This window comes from Gekko japonicus, unplaced genomic scaffold, assembly GCF_001447785.1.
Source record: "Gekko japonicus isolate JY-2015 unplaced genomic scaffold, Gekko_japonicus_V1.1 scaffold3418, whole genome shotgun sequence".
In the NCBI taxonomy this organism is placed as follows: domain Eukaryota; kingdom Metazoa; phylum Chordata; class Lepidosauria; order Squamata; family Gekkonidae; genus Gekko; species Gekko japonicus.
This window is the reverse complement of record NW_015174941.1, coordinates 79,942-94,129: the sequence shown is the minus strand read 5'-3', so window position 1 is coordinate 94,129 and position 14,188 is coordinate 79,942. Positions and strand designations below refer to the sequence as shown.

Sequence of the window (14,188 nt, the reverse complement as noted above, 5' to 3'; positions counted from 1 at the left end):
CACGGAAACGTCTTCGGACAGCGCTGGCTCTTCGGCTTTGAAACGGAGATGAGCACCGCAACCCTAGAGTCGGATTCGACTGGCTTTCGAGCAAGGGAACCTTTACCTTTACTAGCTCACACTAACTCAGCTTAGAGGGAACACTGCAAACTACAGTTCCCAGGATTCCTTGGAGGAAAGCTGTGAGTGGTATAAAACTGGGGTAAGGGGACAGCAGCATAGTTTACTAGCAGTGTGTTGGTAATTGCACATTTGTCTCTCATTCTTATGTTCATTAGCGTCTGTGACCAAAGGTCTTAAGCTCAATAACACATTTGTCTCAGCGTTTTAGTTACCCCGTTTCTCCATTTCTGCTGTTTCAGATTCAAGATTTTGGCCTGAAGCACCTGCTGGGAATGAGAAGTTTACGGCTCTTGTCTCTTGCTGGTGAGAGTGGAACGTAGGGAACCTTTTTCATGGGACGAGGTTGAGAGGGAGTCAGCCTCAGTAGGAATCACAGGACAGCAGTGATGGGAGGGTGCTGGGCGAACGTTAGAATCTGCGAAATCAGACAGATTGGTGGGCTTCGCCCCGTTGTATTCCTGCGTCAATCCAGAAGTTCATTCCAGTTGAAACAAAAGAAAATGTCTAAACTTCATTCCAGAACGAGAGTAGTGGCAGTGTCTTATCTTTGTATGTATGATTGGATCAAGGTGAGCATAGGAGCACATTGGTAATACGCCACACAAGAAAAACGTTTGAGATTAAAATGCCCCCGTCGCAGGTTTCTTAATGTTGCAGTTTTTCTCATGACCCGAAATCCTTTTAGATCAGCGGTTCTCAACCTGTGGGTCGCGACCTCTTTGGGGGTCGAACGACCCTTTCACAGGGGTCGCCTAAGACCATCGGAAATCACAAATTTTCGACGGTCTTAGGATAGGGCTCCCAAGTCTCGGCAAATCCTGCGTATCAGATATTTACATTACGATTCATAACAGTCGCAAAATGACAGTTATGAAGTAGCAACGCAAATAATTTTATGGTTGGGGGTCACCACAACATGAGGAACTGTATTAAAGGGTCGCGGCATTAGGAAGGTTGAGAACCTCTGTTTTAGATGGAGATGCCTGGGACCGTGTGCATGTGCCCTTCCCCTGAACGTTACCCTCTTTCAGGGCTATTTTGGGGCAGGAACGCACAGGAACAGCGTTCCGGCTGGCTCCCGAGTTGGCCACGCCCAGCAGGAACTCATTAGCATAATAGGCCACACCCAAAAGCAGGAACTCATTAGGACTGGCTACATTAGGGGTGTGTGGCCTAACATGCAAAGGAGTTCCTGCTACAAAAAAAGGCCCTGGGTTTTGACAACAAACAAGGTCAACAGAATAAGAAGCAAAAGGTGGGTGTGGCTGGATGACCACACTTCTGGTAACATGGGGGTGTGGCCTAGTATGCCAATGAGCCGTGCTGTCGGGGGTGTGGCCTAATATGGTAATGAGTTCCTGCTGTTGGGTGTGGCCTGTTATGCTAATGAGTTCCTGCTGGGCTTTTTCTACAAAAAGAGCCCTGCCGGCCTCTTTGATGTTCAGTTTGCACTCCGTGACTCCGTTGCTCTTTCCCGTTCATGGGTTTCTGTTGGTTTTTCCAGGCTGTCCTCTGCTGACGACCACTGGACTCTCGGGCCTTGTCCAGCTTCAAGAGCTGGAAGAGCTGGAGCTGACGAATTGTCCCGGGGCCACCCCTGAGCTCTTCAAGTATTTTTCCCAGCATCTGCCACGCTGCATGGTGATCGAATAAGCAGCTCCTCGGAAGAATCTGACCGACTTCTGGAGCCGTTGTGCTCCAATCCCAACCCAGCACTGACCAACCAATCAGAGTCATGGTTTTATTTATTCATTTAATATATATAAATATATATATATTTATTTATTTATTTTCCGGGAGAGATGCTGTGACTTCAAACACACACACACAGAGACAGGAAAACACAATGCATACTGAACGACAACTGAAGATCTAGATTGTTTGAACAGGGGACGCACGCGGAACCTTTTTGTCGTTTGTTTCGGCACGTGCGTTCACATCCAGTACGCCATAGCAGTGAAAACATGGAAGAATCCCTCCTCGAGTTTTGTCAAACCCCCATGCCTTCATCATCTCCCGTCTTCCTTGTGGTGGTCTGTCCTGAAATTTTAATTTTTGAAAAAAAACAAAACAAAGAAAACACACACACACACACACAAACGAAGAACCAAAACCAAATGAAAAGGGGAACAGGAGGGGGAAAAATGGGGGTGAGAAATCATAATGGCGAATTGGAGATTTGTTGGGTGTGTGGTGTCACCACTCAGTGCTGGTTCAAAGCGGTTTCCGCCCGGGCGTCTCTCACGTCATGGCAGATAGGAGTTTGCCTGTTTGGCCATCCGGTCGGGATGGGTTGTAAGGCAAGAATATGGGGCCACGGCCCTCTTGGAGGCCTTCCCAGGTATGGATTCTGAGCGGTCGGGCTTGGAGTTGGGAACGGTAAGCGTCGTTCACTTTGGAGACAGGAAGGCGAAGAAAGGGAATGTCCTGAGAAACTGGAGGTTTCCTGGAAGGAGGACGGAGTATCTAAGGCGTCGGATTCACCTTTGAAGTTCAAGAATGGGACACTATGGTGAAGTGTTTATAAAAGGGATATATTTAAAACAAAAAAAAAAGAATAAGCAAACCGACCAATGCTGTGAAAGAAAGAAGAACCTCGGCGCTTGTTCTGGAGCCTCTTTGGAGGTTGAGACCGTGGCAGCTCCCGAAGCAGTTGTGTTGACTGTCTTCATCGGAAGAACAGACCGGGGAGCAACCTTTCCCAGGAGACGGATTTAATGAACTCAACTGAGCAAGGGAGGAGGTTGCGTGACTCTCGGCCTACAGCCGTCCACCTCCCTGGTCTTTTTTTTTTTTCCTTTTTAACGTTTTGGAAATGATGGCGATGATCCTTATTATTTTGCTAACGGACAAGAGGTCCTTCCCCCCCCACACACACACACCCCTTCTTCGGAACAACCCGCAGCCTTCGCATGCTCGCTTGCTTCCGTCTTGTGGTAAGGTAGACTCTGGATTCTGCTTCGGCTCGGGCAGGACTGCGGGCGGCAGTCTCGACCCAGGCTTGGCTTGTCTGTTCCAGTGTTCAGCTGGTGTGGCTTTGTACCCCATCCATGGTTCCATTGACCCGGGACACAGGTTTAAGCTGTGAGTTCTGCTCCTGCCCGGAGGAGACGGAGGATCTGCTTCCCTGAAACCGTCCTCGATCTATCCTCTTACATACTGATCCCATTTCTCCCTCGCATCCTCCTTTCCATCCTTACTCGATGTACACAGACCAACGTCGTCTCCTGGCTGCTAAAGATGCTATATGGACCCGTCGGCCCGACTTTTGCTTAACTGCTTTCAGAAGTCCTTTCTCTGGCCCCACATTCGCGAGGGTGCCGGAGGGTGACTCTCGGAACATGGCGCAGCACTCAAGTGGTCCTCCAAAGCTACGCCTCCAGGGCGGAGCATCCGGAACCGGGATCCGTGTCCCCTCTAAGCTGTGGAGTCTTGTGAGCAACCATCCTACTTTGTGAGCGACTGGCATTAAAGTTGCGAGCGAGCGATCTGGCTGCTGCATAAATCAGTTTGCTCTTCTGGAGCCCTCCTTCCTGAGCTAAGATAAATAGGACTGAGCTGGAGGTTAAAAAACTGTGAGCTAGCTCACACTAACTCAGCTTAGAGGGAACACTGCGTCTGGATGCACATAACCCCCCTTGAAGCGACTGGGGCATGTATTATCCCGGCGCTGGAATATTATTGGAGTGACTGGCAGGACAGATATAGAGCTGCCCGCCCTTCATGCTTCCAGTGAGCATTGCTCACCTCCCATCCCCGCTTGCTCTAGTGCCTGTACATTTAAGCGCCACTTGCAGGGGGCAACCTGTTGATGTAACAAAGCTTCGTAAGCCATGGTTCGCGTAATAATTGAGAACCTGACAAAGGTTAGTCAAATGTAAGACAGGGGGCCAATATTAAAAACGTAATGAAGGAAATATATAAAAAATACCTGCATTTATTAAATCACCATTTTTAAAATTATATAAGGGCCCAATCACACGTTATGTACAAATGACAAACGATAAAACACAAGGGCTTATAAATCTGACCTGACGTGTTTCGGCCTACATAGGCCTTCCTCAGAGGTCAAGAGTGAGGAACATATTGGCTATTATAAAAATATAGTAAAAGGTAAAGGTTCCCTTGCTCGAAAGCCAGTCGAATCCGACTCTAGGGGTGCGGTGCTCATCTCCGTTTCAAAGCTGAAGAGCCAGCGCTGTCTGAAGACGTTTCCGTGGTCACGTGGCTGGCATGACTAAACGCCAAGGCGCACAGAACGCTGTTACCTTCCCACCGAAGTGGTACCTATTTATCTACTTGCAATTTTTTGCTGTTGAACTGCTAGGTTGGCAGGAGCTGGAACTAGAGACGGGAGCTCACTCCGTCATGCGGTGCACTCGGGTCTCGAACTGCTGAACTACTTTCCACAGCCTGCAGTTCAGCGTCTTAACCACTTGAGCCACCGCAGCTCCAAAAATATAGTACAATCATGTAAATACAAAGTATAAATTCAATAAGGACCAGAAGCAAGTTGTTTCAAGATAACCCACCAGGCACAGAGTACAAATTAAATGAGGCCTCTAAAAGAGCAATCCTTGAGGACAATTTGGCTCTACAACCATAGGAAGGCGATTCCTGGACCAGAAGTTTATATCTGAGAACCACTTGGCATGTGATTGCACTTTTAGAGGATTAATACATGTATTTTTAATATATTTCCTTCATTAAGTTTTTAATCTTGGCCCCGTCTTACCTTTGACTAACCTTTGTCAGGTTCTGGATTCTATGTTTTAGGTTCAGTTTTTTCCCCCTTCCCCTTTTTCCCCCTCGTGTAATAATTGACCACTGTAGAATTAGGGGGAGCTGCACTGGTACGCCCTAGGCGAATTAATTTCCCTGCCCTAGGTGAGTTAATTTCGCTGCCATCACCCCATTATTCCTGAAGCTTGTATATGGCAAGAGGGGGAAATGGGGCAATTGCATTCTCGCCACTCGCGTTTTCTTGGTTCTGGACCCCCTATCTCTCTCCCCATCCATGCGGGACGGGGAGAAGGGAAGGGAGCCAATGTTCCCTACAAGCTGCAGAGTCTTTTGAGCAAAAATTCTACTTTGTGAGCTACTGGCATTGAAGTTGTGAGCGAGCGATTCGCATACTGCATAAATTAGTTTGCTCTGGAGCCCTCCTTCCTGAGCGAAGGCAAAAATGTGTGAGCCAGGGGCTAAAAATCTGTGAGCCAGCTCACACTCACTCAGCTTAGAGGAAACACTGGAAGGGACACAACCGATGTACAGACCTTTGCTTCTGTACACCCGTTAAGATGGGGGAAGGGAGCTACAGAGGTGAGAAAAGCTAGGCCTCGCCGATCCCTGCATCTCAGATCACATTGTCTGGAGAGTCGGGAGGATTTCCCCCAATTAGCCTAGATTTCTACTGCTCACATGGGTTAGCTCGAGATCTTTTTATTACCCCCCTGTGCAGTTTTCAACTCAGGGGTCCTTCTGGTGGCCTTCTCAATTTTCCCGTGACCGTTTAGCGGGAAACAATCCGGTCTGGCTCCAGTTCCAACCTGAGCAGCCTCTGGTTCTGAAATACCCCCACCTCTTCCAGCAGCTAAGCCATCACCCTGCCCCCTGATACCAGCAGAAAGAGACCACGGGGACTGTCCAACCGTACCTCTCTTCAGTCTTCCCAGCATCATCCGTGTCACCCTCAACTTCCACCCAGGTCTGAGCCGAAGTCTCCGCTTCAGAACTAGTAACGCGTTCGTATTAGTATTGCTTTCTAAAGGCGGGCCGTCAATGCTCCCCTTCCCTGCCCCTTTTCTAGACACGCTCCGCTCTGTTCTTTTATTTATCTACTAAAAAACGTACCAATGACACCTTTTCTTTTGATGCCAATATACAGAGCGGGGTTTTCCTTATACCAAAAGACAGTTTCCCATCTGATCTGCCAATGAGCACATAAATCGATGTCCATTTGCCTCAGCCCAACTTATCCGTTCCAAAACTGAGAGAGAGAGAAAGAGAGAGAGAGAGAATTCCACTTCAGCCCCGGAACTGTCAATTCTGCCTGGACAGTTACAGAGTCTGAGTTCCTGGCGAGCTCACAAACCTCCCATTGCATCTCTCTCGCCCCAATTCCAGCGCCAGCTGCTCTTTAAAAAGATGTTTCTGCGTGACTGCTTGCGCCAGAATGCCAAGGGGGTTTATTCACGCAAAGATTGTGGAAAGCAAAGCATTGCTGCTCTCTGATGGGTCTGAAATGAACATCCGAAAACCCACATTTCCCCAAGCATTCCTACCAAGGATTTAGAATCAGGTTATAAACAGTTTACACGAGTGAAGAAACAGAAGCAGCTGGATGAGCAGCCTGTTTCCAGCCGAGGGCCCCGATCCGGGATAGGCTGTGAGCAATGTTCCCTCTAAGCCATGGAGTCTCGTGGGCAAAAATTCTACTTTGTGAGCTACTGGCATTAAAGTTGTGAGCAAACGATTTGGCTACGGCATAAATTAGTTTGCTCTGGAGCCCCATCCTTCCTGAGCTAAGGCAAAAATGTGTGAGCCGGAGGCTAAAAGACTGTGAGCTAGCTCACACTAACTCAGCTTAGAGGGAACACTGGCTGTGAGAGCCTCCTGATGCTTGGGGGTCTCTTTTAGCAGGACCAGGTAATCCGTTTCCATAAGACGGTTCGGCAGCTTCTGCCTAGAACAGATTTCAAGACAAGCCGCTGTCACGAAATCATTGGCTCTCCTTCCGACAGAAAACTGGATAGCGTCTTGACTATCAGCCCAACGGGCAAATAAAGCTGCCCACAGTAAAAGTTCTGCCTCCTACTAAGGGGACCCTTTGGGTATGCAGAAAAAAAATAGTTTGCAAACATTTTTTTTTAAAAGGAAACTGAAAACGAGCTTAATCGGTATGCCGTGGGCAGTTAGAAAGAGCGGGGAAGAAAGAGGAAGAGGAAATTGACCTGATTGAGCCCCTAACCCTGTTTTGGGAAAAGATATTCAGGCCGTGGATGTAGATATAGGCAGAGGTCATTTCGGGGGAATCGCGGGGGATCGCAGTTCCCCCGGGTGAGGTACGGGGGGCGGGGCACATGACGAAGCCCCGCCCCCTGCTTCCGGCCGCCCCGCTTCCGGCCCTCATTCAGCCAGGAGGAGGCAGGAGAAGAGGGAGGGTAAGTTGCTTCCTCCCTGCCTCTCCCCACCCCTGCCTGCCTGGGGCCAGGGAGGGCCTTCGCGGGGCTTCCTTGCACTCCCGCCGGCCTTGCAGGTCCACCGCTGGGCCCCTCATGGGGCTCGGCAGTGGAGCTGCAAGGCCGCCGGCGGCGGCAGGGACCGTTGGGGGCGGGGTGTGTGGCCTTATGACACACTTCCGGTGATGCCAGGGGGTGTGGCCTTATGACACACTTCCGGTGATGTCAGGGGGTGTGGCACATGCTAATGAGTTATGCTAATGAGTTCCCCTCGCTCTTTTTCTATGAAACGACCCCTGGATATAGGTTAGGAAGAAAGTCTAACTGATTCTCTAGGGCGCTATTCATAATATCAGATGAACGCAGGACAACGAAGTTTGAAACAATCACTCCTGTGAACAGATTTTTGTGTGTGTGTTGCATTACGCTGCAACACAATGCTGTGGTGACATCGTACGACACTCTTGTTGAATCTGGATTTCATGCAGACCATTCTTCAAATGCTCTTGTAGATCCCCTCACCCCCTGAGGCTCATTTTATCGAGAGAACCGATTCCCTTTCTTATTGTCAGACTGTACATTTCCAGCAATCATGAAATGAATTATTGAGGAAGCAATCCTTTGCATTCTCGCCCAAGTCCCACTGAACTCATTTCTGAGTAAGCCTGCAGTGGGTTGGGTCGGTTCTCTCTCCAGTGCGCTGGATAAACTCAGAAGATAGTTTGTAGATTGTATGGAACGGAGACTGGTTCCATTAAACTGAAAATCCCTGGGGGGGGGGACATTATTTATTTATTTATGTATTTATTTATTTAAATATTTATACCCTTCCTTTCCTTGTGGCACAAGGCAGCTGACCAGTCGCAGTTAAAAATTACAATTTAAAACCAACCACCTAAAACCCCAGATACCTTCCCCACCCCCCCAAAAAATCAACAGGCCAGGTTTACGGCATGTGATAAAACTGAAAGGAACTGAATAAAAACTCCCAGTGGATATCTTATGGTGTTAATTTCTCGTTTCTGTACCATTTTTGTATCTGACTTTGTGCCTGAGAACGATGGGATCGGTTTGCAATGGGAGAGACCTTTTCCCAGCAGCAGAAAGAACTACTGGGATAGATACCAACTCAATAGTACCTTATACAAGTTTTCCTTCAGATTGGAAGCTAGCTAAGTGACCCTATAAATCGTGAAGAGTAAGGGGGGGGGAATTGACTTACGTTCCCCACCACCACCATGGATTTTCGATCTGGTTTACATTGCCATGGTGGTGGCTTTCATACCATATGGTGGTACCTTGGTCAGCTGTGGAGTCTTGTGAGCAAAAATTCTACTTTGTGAGCTGCTGTCATTAAAGCTGTGAGCGAGCGATTTGGCGACTGCATCAATCAGTTTGCTCTGGAGCCCTCCTTCCGGAGCGAAGAGAAAAATCTGTGAGCCAGAGGTTAAAAAACTGTGAGCTAGCTCACACTCACTCACCTTAGAGGGAACACTGGTCCCATGTATAATCTAGGATTTTCCACCAGTTTCCAATCAGGTGGGTTCTTTTTAAATTTCAAGCCAGCTGCTTTGAAAGGAAAGGTGCAAATCAAGGTCTCCCTCAAGTGTCATCCTATCCGTATGCTCCAGAGGAATAGACAATGTTTGTGTCAAACCACATCCACACCATCCTGAAAATGCACAACTCTGGCTCTGGACCCATCTGATAATGGTTGGCGCCACCAATCAGAGACTGTCTAGACCCCCCCCCCATGGCCCCATAGTGGAATTTATTATTTATTTATTTATTTTGAAAACTGGCAGCACAATCATTTGCAAAAGTCCACACGCGTTCCCCCGTGGCTTTATTTTCCCCCCAGTGGGGTTGCAGCCTGTATTGATAGGTTACTACATATGGATCTCTGTATTCTTCAGAATACTCTAGTCTATAATAATATATTAAAAATAAAGAATAGAATCTATTTGTGCTCAAGAAAGAACCAGATAGGGGCTGGCCCTGTTATTTTTCTTTGTTTTAAAGCTTTGCTTCAGAAAATATTAGCCGCTTTTCTACATAATACTCAGTGAGTTACAAATATTTTAAAAACATAATAGAACACTGAAGACCCAAGGCCCTATCTACACTAAATACTTATATTGGTTTCATGACACTTTAACGGACATGTTTCCCCTGCACCCTCGCAAAGAATTCTGGGAACTGTAGTTTGGTAACATGCTAAGCGTTCTTAGCTTAAGAGTGCTGTAGTCAAAGGCATATTCTTTGTGAACTTGGAGGTCTCATTTTGCTTACTGTGGGTAGTAGCCGCTGAGTGAGCTATCTTCAGTGTATCGATCTTCTTTCTAAAGTCACCGATGCTTCACCTCTGGGTTATCACAAGACTTTAAGATGTACGTGGGCTGCGTGAGCATCCTAAGAAACATATTTGCAATGCCTTTCCCCAAGCACCTGTGTCGGAAGCCCGGTAGGAGCCATGTTCATATCATCGAGGCCAAAAGGAATCCTATGTGGGCTAACCGAATAAATCCCGACTAGTTGTCGGGGATTTAAAGATTAGGCTGTTGGGGAAGGGGTGGGGTTGAGAGAACGGTTTCATTCATAAAGTGCATGATGGGCAATGGGGTGGGGGGCGGGGAGACTCAATCTGTTTATGAATCTTCTGTGAACAGGAACATCCATCCCAGCCAATCGTCGCTAAGTGTTTCCGATTAAGTCATCTGCTCAGCTCAGCGGCCGTACGGAGGCCTACCTTCTCCATCCAACCTCAGTCTGGGCAGGACAACCACCTCGACTACGGACCTCCCACCACTGGGTGACAAACTGGGCCCATCGTTTCTAAAGGATGTACCTGAACACTGGCGTCTTCATTTTGTAAGGAACTTGCAAATGAACTCAGTTTTACAACTTCTTGTTTGTTTCCTTTTTTTTTATTACAAAATTTTGTTGCCATAACACCTTTGTAAAGCTTTAAATTTGAGCCTATTTTTTAGGATAACAGTTGTACAACTTCCTGCTCTTTCGGCCTCTCTTCCCCATCCCACGGGATCGAGAGGGTCAGGTTACGTGTGGGACGGGAGAGGGGCCCCGTGGAGGGCTACAGCTGTGGATCGTACTCGAGGTCCCTCCTTGACCTCCCTTGAAGAAGCTTGGCAGGAGGGAAAGGTTGTTGGGGAGATAAGGCTGATCCTCCATCTTGCCACTGGTCAGCTTTGGTCTTTTCAAAAAAAAATCAGGGGTCTTTGGAAAACTCTGGACACAGAAGCCCCCTACAGGTTCAAGTGCTGACTTGCACAAGGGAACGGGACGCTCCAGGTCTCATTATAATACTAAATGTTGACGTCTGGTCCTAGCCATAGCAAGTATGATGCTTCTCAGTGGAAACCTGTTCTCAAATTCAGGTATAGGTAGGGTTGCCAACTCCGGGTTGTGAAATACCTGGAGATTTTGGGGGTGGACCCTGGGGGGGGCGGGGTTCGGGGGGGAGTGGTTCAGCGGGGTAAAACGCCATAGAATCCACCTTCCAAACCAGCCATTTTCTCCGAATGATCTCTGCTGCCTGGGTGTCGGTCATCGAGGGATGGTGCACGCAGGAGGGATCATATCTTGGTGACCATGATATCAAGTGATGATGAGTCATGTAGAAAGGCCGGCAGAGGTGTGACATGTGTAGGTAGAACTCTCACATCCTTTTGCACACAAGTGTGTTTCAAAGGGTTCAGTTCACAGGTTCGGCCGCCGTACCCTAATCGTGTACAGAGACTGGGCGAGGTCCATACCTTGTATGGATCAGGCCCTCAGCCAACATAAGGATAGAAGAGCTCTGTGGTCTGCAGGGTTAACAGTGTATTACACACATGGAACTGCCTTATACTCAGGGCTATTTTGGGGCAAGAACGCACAGGGACGGAGTTCCGGCTGGCTCCCGAGTTGGCCACGCCCAGCAGGAACTCATTAGCATAACAGGCCACGCCCAACAGCAGAAACTCATTAGGATTGGCTACGTTAGGGGTGTGTGGCCTAACATGCAAAGGAGTCCCTGCTACAAAAAAAGGCCCTGGGTTTTGACAACAAACAAGGTAAACAGAATAAGAAGCAAAAGGTGGGTGTGGCTGGATGACCACACTTCTGGTAACATGAGGGTGCGGCCTAATATGCTAATGAGCGGTGCAGTCAGGATTGTGGCCTAATATGTGAATGAGTTTTTACTGCTGGGTGTGGCCTATTATGCTAATGAGTTCCTGCTGGACTTTTTCTACAAAAAAAGCCCTGCTTATACTGAATCAGACCATCGGCCCATCAAGGTCAATATCGTCTTCTCAGACCGGCAGTGGCTTTCCAGGGTGTTATGCAGAAGTTATGCAGTGTGCAGAGTGCAGGCGGTTGGACTAGATGACCTGCAAGGTCCCTTCCAGCTCTAACATTCTATGATTCTATGATCACCTCCTGCCTGGTCCTTTTTAACGGGAGATGCCGGGGATTGAACCGGAGACCTTCTGCATGCCAAGCAGAGGCTCTGCCACTGTGCAACAGCTCCAATGGGAATCCCCATTGATTCCTAATAACTACAGCAGCATACAGAGTTGAAAGAACGCTGATTTGCGGTTATAAAGAGGAATGTGCTGCGTGTGCTCAGAGAATACTGTCTTTCCAGATAGTTTTCAATGACAGGCAAAAAAACAACAACAAACCCCATCCAAAACTGTTCCAGATTCAGCACTGTGCTATCGCAGGACCTTTTCACACATTACTCCCAATGCCCCCTCTAAGCTGTGGAGTCTTGTGAGCAAAAATTCTACTTTGTGAGCCATGGGCATTAAAGTTGTGAGCGAGCAATTTGGCTGCTGCATCAATTAGTTGGCTCTGGAGCCATCCTTCCTAAGACAAAAAAAAAATGCCTTTATAAATAAATAAATAATAAAATGTGTGAGCTGGAGGCTAAGAAACTGTGAGCTAGCTCACACTAACTCTGCTTAGAGGGAACACTGTATCCCGACAGGATGACAGAGCCAGCTGAGGTTTCCTGAAGTGTGTATGTAGCACACATGGTTTCAGAGATTTATCCTCGCTTCATGTTCGCACTTTTACACTTAAACCATTCTTAAGTGTACACCTAAAAAGGAAAAAAAGGTAATGTGTGAATTAGGTCTAGAAGAAGGAGAGATTGGATTCATACCCCATGGCCCTTCACTACCCAAAGGTGTCTCAGAGCGGCTTACAAACTCCTTTCCCTTCCCCTCCCCACAACAGACACCCTTGTGAGGTAGGCGGGGCTGAGAGAGCTCTTTCGAGATCTGCCCTTGAGAGAACTTGTGACTGACCCAAGGTCACACCAGCGGACCTAAGAAGGGATACTCCAAAATTCAGCTCATTCTGTCACTTTGATCTAGAAGAAGAGATTGGATTTATACCCTGCCCTTCACTACCCAAAGGTGTCTCAGAGCGGATTACAAACTCCTTTCCCTTCCCCTCCCCACAACAGACACCCTGGGAGGTAGGTGGGGCTAAGAGAGCTCTGACAGAAACTGCTCTTTTTCAAGGACAGCTCTTATCAGAACTACGGCTTGCCCAGGGTCATCCAGCCAGGTGTGAGTGGAGGAGGAGTGGGGAATCAAACCCGGTTCTCCCAGATTAGAGTCCGCGCACTTAACCACGACACCAGACTGGCTATAGTCTAGGCTATAGTGTTCCCGTTATCTGTAGGTTAGATGCTTCATCATGTCCACACTTTCCCATGCGTCCCATTTGAGACTTTCGAGAGGAGGGGAGTGCGAGGAAGACTTGGGGGGGGGGTTTCAGGTGCAGAAGAAGAAGCCATTGAGCAGTAAGTGCCTTCCGAAAGGGTGCATTTGGGGGAATTTCCCCCCCCCCGTTTTGTCTTCTTAAAAAGAGTGGGGTGCTATCAAGACTGATTCTCAGACCACAGCTTTACTGAAAACCTTGTCTTTAGGAGTCAGCCATGTTACGGGAGGGAGGGGGGTCACAGAGTTCCGGGTGGGATGTGCTATCGGATGTGCGCGGTGTGCGCGTCTGGAACACTGCGCTCAGAAATGTAAAGTGGGAATGCGTGTTTTCTGGGATTCCCCGGGAACGTCGCTTTGGAACATTGGATCGGGGACGGAAACGGATGAATGGCGAGAGCCAGTGTGGTGACAGCGGCTTAAGAGGACACGCCAAGTCCCTGGAGTGTGTCTCACCTCAGCCGTCAGCTCAGGAGGCTGCCTCAGGCAAGCCAGCATCTCTCAGTCTCATGGGCCCCTCATCTGCGGTAGAGGGATGATAACACTGAACTAATGGAGGTCAAGGGCACGGTCCTCTATGAATGCAAGTACGGTTTAAGCTAGATTGAGATGGGAAACATCCGTTGGGGAGGGAAGGAAGGTAGGAGAGGGAACCCCTTGAAGGTGCTGCGAAGGGACTGAAAAAACATCAACACCTTGTGAGTGGATAGATTCAGGTACAGTGCGTGGTCAAGAGCTTCCCCTGCAACTTTCCAAGTTCTGCCAAAGGAAAACTCGGAATCAGACTTTGTCTAAGAGTAGTTAAATCCACGAATGCTTAAGGGGGCTCTCGCTGATGGAGATCCAATTTATTTATTTATTTTATTTTATTTGTTCAAATGTGTAGCCCGCCCTCCCTGCAAGCGGGGAAGAATATAGTTAAGGACACCCTGGTTGGTTATGTCAAGTGCTTCCTTTCTTACTACGGCATTAAGTGTCTCAGCGTCTACATTCCTCCTGGAAAAGCTAACTGAATCAAAGTGGGAAAGAAAAATTACAAGATTTGTCTATAAAATATTTGATTTGATTAAAAAGAGAGAGAGATGGGTAGCGGCAGCGGTCATTTCGGGGGGGGATCGCAGTTCCCCCAGGTGAGGTATGGGGGGC

At 48.2% G+C, this 14,188-nt stretch overlaps 1 protein-coding gene across 1 annotated transcript in view; it reads left to right on the top strand.

Annotated features, from left to right (window-relative positions):
* The window catches only part of FBXL16 (F-box and leucine-rich repeat protein 16), a 17,128-nt gene extending 15,297 nt beyond the window's left edge, over positions 1 to 1,831 (top strand). Inside the window, exons 4-5 of the mRNA XM_015425105.1 lie at positions 363 to 426; positions 1,628 to 1,831. Of these exons, the coding sequence (XP_015280591.1) occupies positions 363 to 426; positions 1,628 to 1,776 (213 nt within the window). The 3' untranslated portion in view covers positions 1,777 to 1,831. The remainder of the gene's footprint in view (positions 1 to 362; positions 427 to 1,627) is intronic.
* Positions 1,832 to 14,188: the final 12,357 nt, after the last annotated feature.